Consider the following 8,017-nt stretch of genomic DNA (forward strand, 5'->3'; position numbering starts at 1 on the left):
TTTGGAAAAAAAAGAAGATTTGAAATGCCTTGGTCTCATTGTTTACATGACAAAATTTGGCAGTCAGCAGGTGCTTGTACACTGTGTGTTTACAGAGTACTTTACAGGTTCACAACTCTAGAGACAAGAAGGTTAAAACCAATCTACTCCAAGTCAGTGTAAATTTAGCTAAAAAAAGATTGATGTTCTTGAACTTGTACCATTTTCTACCTGCTCTTATACTGATATAAATGAGAAAACATCAAGAAATACAGAATGTCCTAGTCTTGACCTTTTGTGCAAATGTCAACATTAGTCTCCATGTAGCCACATAAAGAGCTGCAGTCTTGCCATTTTCCATTCGTCTTAAAAGCCAATCTGCTGAAAGTTCTCCATTTCAATGATTTCAGGCTCAAAGGCTTCGGAAGCTTGCCCAGCAGATTTCCAACTGCAAGCAGTGCATCGAGAGATCCTCGGCCCTCATCACACAGGCCGATCAGACACTGAAGGAAACGGATCACGCTCGCTTCCTGCAGACGGCCAAGAGCATCAATGAAAGGTCAGGCTGCCTGGCAGAGATTTCAACTTGAGCCTCACCAGCTACAAAGTATTGAGTCCCAATCGAGCGTTTTGTGGACCGATTTCAACAAGTTGGGCTTGTGTGCTAAATTAATTTTCCTACTGCTAAATTCAGGAACTCTTGTGAATCTGATTTTCATATCTGAAGTCTATTCACAACACGTGGTCCATGCTTTACATTCTGACCAAAGAGTGAATATTAGCACGGATGAAACATAAGGTGTAAAATCCTTTTCCATTTCTATTTATAATAATCTAGGGTTTCCATGGCAACAGCATCAACCCAGGTGCTGATTCCAGAGATCCACCTGACAGACACGTTTGACACGTTTGCTCTGGATTTCACCAGAGAGAAGAAGTTGCTGGAGAATCTGGATTACCTCACAGGTTAGAGACATTTTACATCAAGAATGTATTCACAGCCAAAAGGAAAATCTGATTTTTTTCTGAATTCATTAACCCTTGTGAAACTTAGACTTTACAGAGAACTAATAAAGTTTCTTTCAAGTTTTAGTTTAATTTTCCTTAATTTAATTTCATTCAAGTCTGTCTTTAAGTATTGCTTTAGTAGTTATACTTCATCCAATTAACTCCTAAATTAATGTCAAACATTACCTTCCCCATCTTTCATTTGCTTGGAAGTATCAAAATGTCACTGTTAATTGATCGGCACACTAGGGACAGAAGAAAAAAAAAAAGAACGATGGGGTTTGTTGTGGATTTGAAGCCTGGTGAAAATGGTTGGCTCATATTTATTCTCTGCGACGCATGAGGGCTTCGCTGGAGGGTATTTCACTCAGTGAATCAGCCTGAATCACTCCACTATGTGCAGCCACTCATGACAGAATGCTTGGGAGTGGGGAGCAAGTGACAGGCACAAAAAGAGATAAGAAGTGACTTTACAATCATTTCAAGCTGGGCTTTTGTATCTTTGTTTTTCTACCTCGCTCTGTTCTCCTCCTGCAAGAAGCTCAATGGACTTAACACAAAAGGAGTCATTTCCAACTAAATTCCCATAACATTTGTTTTCCCTACGAATCAATGCGTCAGTGAAATAGAGCCAGCAGTTTCTGTGATTATACACTAAGTGACTAAGATTTTGTGTTTCTAATGAGGTTGTGCTATGTTCTGTTCCCGCTGCGTTAATGTGATTTGGAGATTTATTTCTATTGCCATTATTATTGAACCTGTAACGCTTGCATCTCAAAATGAGTTTCAACCCCCCCATAAAAGTCCTAAATTAGATTCTTGTGCAGATAAGGGAGGTTTATTAGACTGAATTTTATTGGAACTACTAAAAACTGGTGAATCACCAGCTTGGGACTTCTCTCATGCAATCTCTTGCATCTGGGGGTGCAAAGATAATGTTCCTGCTTTCGGTTCTCTACAGCTCCAAGCGCTCCATGCATAAGGGAAGAGTTGTGCACAGCTTCCTATGACACAATCAGTGTCCACTGGACATCTGATGATGAATTCACAGTTGTGTCCTATGAGCTGCAGTACGCCATCTTCACCGGACAGTCCAACATCGCCAGTAAGTGCATTATGGACATCAGGTCCACATTATGTTCATTCTAACTGTAGTACAACTGTAAGTATTTTATTTCCATATTGCCAGAATTCATGTCCAATTATACAACGAAGGAAGAAAAATGCCTTTTTACTACGAGAATCTAAGGCCCTATTTACATGACATCAGGGCAGTAAATTGTCAACATTTTGGCCACTTGTTTACACGGTTTTTGGCTGGACAAAACTGCAAATGTTTGACAATGGCCTCCATACGGAGACATTTTTAGAAATGTAATATGAATCATGTCTGTGTAAACATAGATGGAAAATATTTGGAAACAATGAGGCTTGAGCACTCAGGCCTCGTTTTCACATGCACAACAGCAGACATCCAACTTCTGTTCGTCTCGCTGCAACTCTTCAGATTATCTGACAAGTTAAAGCAATAGCTAACAAAAAATATTGGTACAAATATTTACCCTACATGATATTTTTTTCACATTTTACAAGCACAATGTATTTTATTTAGGTTTTATTCAGATTCTGTGCAACAAACCAACCCAAGGTAGCAGAAACATGGCTTGCAATGTCTTTTAAATAAAAACCTCAAATGTGGGGCAAACGTATGCATTCACCTTTACTCAAAAAAATATACACTGAAAACATTTGAAAGTCATGGATCATCTTCCATCATTTTCAAAATCAAATGTCGAATTACTTTGAGCTGACAGATTGTATGTGCGCCATCTGTGCAGGTAAAGGATTACAAATCACATCTCACATGTATAAAGAAAGACTGTTTTCTTTAGCAAAACATTCTGCTATCTGGATATGAAAAGCAGTTTTGTTTTATTTTCCTGTGCAAGAACAGACGAAACCAAGAGGATGGAGGCATTTTTGTCACGATGACAGCTAAGAGAAAAAAATAATCTAGTATCAGTCACTTAAAACGGAGAACATTTTATGGAACAATTACCTTGTAGTGTATACTTACATACACATCAGTCAAACACCCACAGACCTTAGAAATCTTGAGTACGGCTGAGTGAGCAACAACTACATGGAGGAAAATGGGGTCAAGGCACCTGAAGACAAGCTCCCCTGCTGCCTTTCAATCAAACCACCTCATCTCTGTCTTTCATCTGCTCCAGATTTGAAGTATTTTAAAGATTCAAAGACTTCTCAGGAAAAGTTTCCATTTCTTTAGTGCTTCATTTTCTTGTTTTATATTCTTGACAGTTATCTAATAAAGCATTCCTTTATAAGGTGGTCTCTTTTTCCATTACAACCCTCATTATTTTAATGCTTAAAGAATATTAAAAAAAACAATATTTATCACAGTAATGTGACTCTTCATTTCCTTATTGCTGTCGCATCCCAGTCTCTTTTTTTTCAATAATATGTTATGTTTACCGCACTCACTCTTATCACATTCACTAATGACAGAGGTGTTGCTTTCAAAGTCGGGGTCAAGTGGCAGATAATATAATAATTATAATATATAATTATAATTATATATATGTAATTCTCCCTGGACCCACCAAGCAGGAAGTTGAAGTCTTGTAAATATAAACTATTTGCTTCTTTATTACAGTTTGAGAATGTTTAAACTGATGTGTTTACCCACATTTGAAGGTAGCTGCAATCCGCAGTCAAACAAATCAGGTTTTACTTTAAGGAGGTCATCGGCTCGATTTTCATGCAAATGTGCCGAAATATAAATTGTTTTGCATTACATTCCAGTTTATTCTAGCTAATGATATCCTTTTAATCAAATGCATATGTTGATTTATTAGTCAACTAATAGATGAGATTGTAGCCAATCTGTAGTTTTTCAAACCAACTCAAGACAAAATTAATGGTCTTAAAGTTTGCTGTTGTCTTCAACTGTTCATATGTTCAGTAAAGATAAAAAAAAACCCCTAAAAACTAAATGTGTTAATTTAAACTTGAACTTGTCAAAGCTGCTAGCTTAACCTTAGCTTTTTATTTGTTGTGATTGGAAGATGGTGTCCATCTTACAATGGTGCAGTTGCACTGGGACTGGTCAAACATTTTACCTCAAGTCAGAAAATATCTTATTACCAGGCTCGTCAAACAGTGAAACATCTTTACCCTGGTGTAAACAGTGTAAAAAATTATATAGTTTACATAATATACTTTAGTTTTTCACCCAATGCAGACTTTGTGATAAAATTTGTTATGGCTTTTTAATAACAGGAATGCTGTCAAACAATTCATTTAGCACACAATTTAAGCTTAATCGCAAGGCCAGCATAAGCATGCTATTTTTAGTTCAATTTTCTATTCAACTTTATAAATCACATTGTAAATATGACAGGAAGTTTGCTCTTGTGGTCTTTGAACACATTAAACGAACCATGAGGAGCATGTTTTGACTATTTTCACTTCCGAGTGCCTAGCAAGGAAGTGAAAATGAAAAAAAAAAACAACCATGTCAATCTCTCAGGAAAAGAAGAAAAATGACATGAGGAGTATATGTACGCTCACAAAAACACTTTGGCCTTGGAGGCACTGTGGAAAAGCAGAGGTACCATTAAATAAACCCACACTGAAAACACTCGCAGCAGAAAGTATTGTGCTGGTATGAAGCCAACGAGGTGTGAATTGTTTCCTCTTGTGCCTTTTCTTACCCTCTTACCTGCTCCCACAGCCAAGGGCTTGCACATCCTTTTCAATTTAGCACACTATGCTGTCACATAGCAGTACATTGATCTTCTGCTGGCTTTTTTTTTAAAGGAAATTGTTTTGTGGACTAAAAGTATGCCTTCAGTAGTAAGTGTTAGGAAAGTTTCTTGTTACTTTATAACTGCTTTCCCTCTTCCACCTAGGTCTATGTAACTCATTAGAAAGTTGGATGATTGTTCCAAACATCAAGCAAAACCACTACACAGTTCATGGTTTGCAGAGCGGCACCAAGTACATTTTCGTTGTCAAGGCCATTAATCAAGCAGGAAGCAGAAGCAGTGAGCCGGGGACTCTAAAAACCAACAGTAAGAAATCAAACATTTTCCTCTGTATGCAACAATAAAGTTCAACTCTTAAAATAGTCAAAATGTCTTTCATAACCAGGCCAGCCATTCAAACTGGATCCGAAATCTGCTCACAAGAAGCTCAAGGTTTCCCATGATAACCTCACAGTGGAGCGGGATGAAACCACGTCCAAGAAAGGCCACAGTCAGGATCGGTTCACCAGCCAGAGCAGCTACGGCGTGGTGGGAAATGTCTACATCGACAGCGGGCGTCACTATTGGGAGGCTCTGATTGGAGGGAGTACATGGTAGGAAACATTTCTACAGCACCTAAGTAAATGTTCTTTGTTTGAATCTTAACTTGCTTTTTCTGATAAAAAGGTACGCTATAGGCATTGCCTACAAGTCCGCCCCCAAGCACGAGTGGATTGGCAAGAACTCGGCTTCTTGGGTGCTCTGCCGCTGCAACAACTCCTGGGTGGTTCGTCACAACAGCAAGGAGCTGGCCATCGAACCCTCACCCCAACTGCGGCGGGTCGGGGTCTTGCTGGATTACGATGCCGGATATGTGGCTTTTTATGATGCCGTCGGTTCCCAACACTTACACACCTTTCACGTCTCCTTCATCCAGCCTGTGTGTCCCGTGTTTAATGTATGGAATAAGTGTCTGACGATACTCACTGGTCTCCCTATACCCGACCATCTAGAGGGACTAGAACCTGGTAACTAAATGGTACAAAAACACAATGAAACTCACAGAAAGTCACTACCTTCTAGCTGCACTGGGCAACACTTATTCAAACTATGCTTTCTGGGTAGAGAGCCAAAGAGTGAGTCATCCTCTTCTGCTACAGTTAGCCACATTATATTCTGGTCATGGACGATTATGTGTCCAGAAGTAGGGACAAAACAGAACAATATAAACTGTCTTTTCTGACCTCAACCATAAAACATGCTTGAAAAAAAGAAAAGAACAAGTAAGCATGTCTGTGTTTGATCTATTCTTCATATAATTTCTAGCTTATCTGGATCGTCACAGAATGTTTGTTTCCTGGTATGCCACTAAAACTACTCAGCATATGTTCACAGTTACCCAGTGCAGCAACAGTGCCTTGAAAAAGTACATACACTCCTTAATTTCTTTAATAACGAGACAGCTATAGTGATTTTTTAAAAGATCATCTTAAAATAAACACTGTTCACCATTTACTAGTTCGGTAACTTCTGAAAGCAATTGGTTATACTTGATTTTATTTAGTTGCGTTAGTGCTAATGAGACGAATACAACTGCATGCCACACTTTTTAGATTCACATTTTCTTAAATATTTCTAAAGTTCTGCATCTTCTTTATTGCACAGTGCAGTCATGTGCTATGTTGTATCGGTCCATCATTTAAACTTCAAAACACACTAAAGATTGGGGGTGTAAACATGAAAAGATTAGAGGGATGTAGAAACTTTAGCAAGGCACTGCATAGAGGTGTTAGTTTCAAGCTTTCCTAGAATATGTTTCAATATGCTACTAATATGAGGTCGCTTGTTTTCCTGAATCCTTACAGCTCTGCAAAAAGCAGAGGATGGATTTCATATTCTTTGTGTTTTGACAGAGATATTTGAACTATTGCAAAAAGGAAAAAAAAGCCACAACTTAATTTTTTAGTTTTTTTTTTTGTTTGTTTATTATTTTTATAGCTCATCTCAATGAAAATAGCACTTTGAAATTTCCATAAAGTACGCAAAGCATATACGAGTACATTTACTTTTTAATCCGTCTTGGTTGCTGTGAAATCCAGAACATGTATATTTTGTACATTTGTTGTACCCCACAAAGCCCTTTTTATTTTTTCTCAGTTCATTCAACAAGGAACCAAAGTACCCATGGCTGTTCAGATGAATTTTATTCTATGATAAAGTTTGAGATATTTTTTAAAAAATAAGAGATGAATGGAAAATATTGATTGCTGTATTCCCAATATAGACTTTTTTTGCACATTGTTTACACTTTATTCATGGTTTGTAGCCTAAAATGCTCATCTTTTTGTGCAATTTATATGCATTCATACTGGTGAGATGTGTTCTGTCTGACCTAATGTGTTCATTTTGTTTTGTGATCCTGAGTTTATGTGATGTATAATAGGCACGTTGTCAAACAGTTGTATTCCCAGGATATTATTAAATACAAAGGTAAAAATTCACATTGCCGTATCGATTTCTAGTAACTGAAACAAATTTGTGACATTTTCCACATGAATTTTACCCTTAATAATACTGCTAAAGAGTTCCCTCTGCAATGCAAATGTCAAAAAAAGTTCTGCATTTCTCAATTAGATCAAGTTTTGTACACAAAACAATTTACCATTAACCATATGAAGAACAACTGAGGTTTTTGGACCATCTCTTTGGTAATCCATTGAGCAGATAGATTACCAAATCATCCCATCATCTAATCCAAGATTAGTGCTTCGTTTAATGTGTCCTTTTAAACTTTTTAAAAATGGTGATCTATGTTCAGTCTATGTAAACACTTGTGAAAATCAGGTGCAACACTGTTTCCTGGGATAATAGACAACAGGAAATAAACTTGTTTTTGTTTTCACTTCAGGTTTGTCGTTTCATTTGTGTATTTGAGCAGCTTTGAGACGGATAAATTAATAAAAACATTACAGGGGATCCTTCAAAATCTGGTAATGTATGGAAAAACATCAAATTTTACATTTCTCATGTGTTGTTAGCTTGAGAAAATCACAAAAGAAAAATTCAAGCAATTTCAAACATTTTATGGAAAAACTGAGGGGGACCAGCAGGATTTGAAAACCTTCAGTATAGAACTATGCTGGAGGCTAGGCTTTGTCCATCAAGCCATCTACTAATTTTTTTCATCTGTCAATGTGACTGTCAAAATGTCGACAAAATTTCAAAATTAAATTTGACCATTTTTGATCCGAGTTAAACAG

At 37.3% G+C, this 8,017-nt stretch overlaps 1 protein-coding gene across 1 annotated transcript in view; it reads left to right on the forward strand.

Annotated features, from left to right (window-relative positions):
- The window catches only part of LOC102235707 (E3 ubiquitin-protein ligase Midline-1-like), a 32,499-nt gene extending 24,835 nt beyond the window's left edge, over positions 1-7,664 (forward strand). The window contains exons 5-10 of the mRNA XM_023329935.1: positions 390-538; positions 818-945; positions 1,949-2,092; positions 4,923-5,084; positions 5,164-5,371; positions 5,445-7,664. Coding sequence (XP_023185703.1) covers positions 390-538; positions 818-945; positions 1,949-2,092; positions 4,923-5,084; positions 5,164-5,371; positions 5,445-5,793 — 1,140 coding nt within the window. The 3' untranslated portion in view covers positions 5,794-7,664. The remainder of the gene's footprint in view (positions 1-389; positions 539-817; positions 946-1,948; positions 2,093-4,922; positions 5,085-5,163; positions 5,372-5,444) is intronic.
- The last annotated feature ends 353 nt before the right edge of the window (positions 7,665-8,017 follow it).

This window comes from Xiphophorus maculatus, chromosome 24 (assembly GCF_002775205.1).
Source record: "Xiphophorus maculatus strain JP 163 A chromosome 24, X_maculatus-5.0-male, whole genome shotgun sequence".
Taxonomy (NCBI): Eukaryota; Metazoa; Chordata; class Actinopteri; order Cyprinodontiformes; family Poeciliidae; genus Xiphophorus; species Xiphophorus maculatus.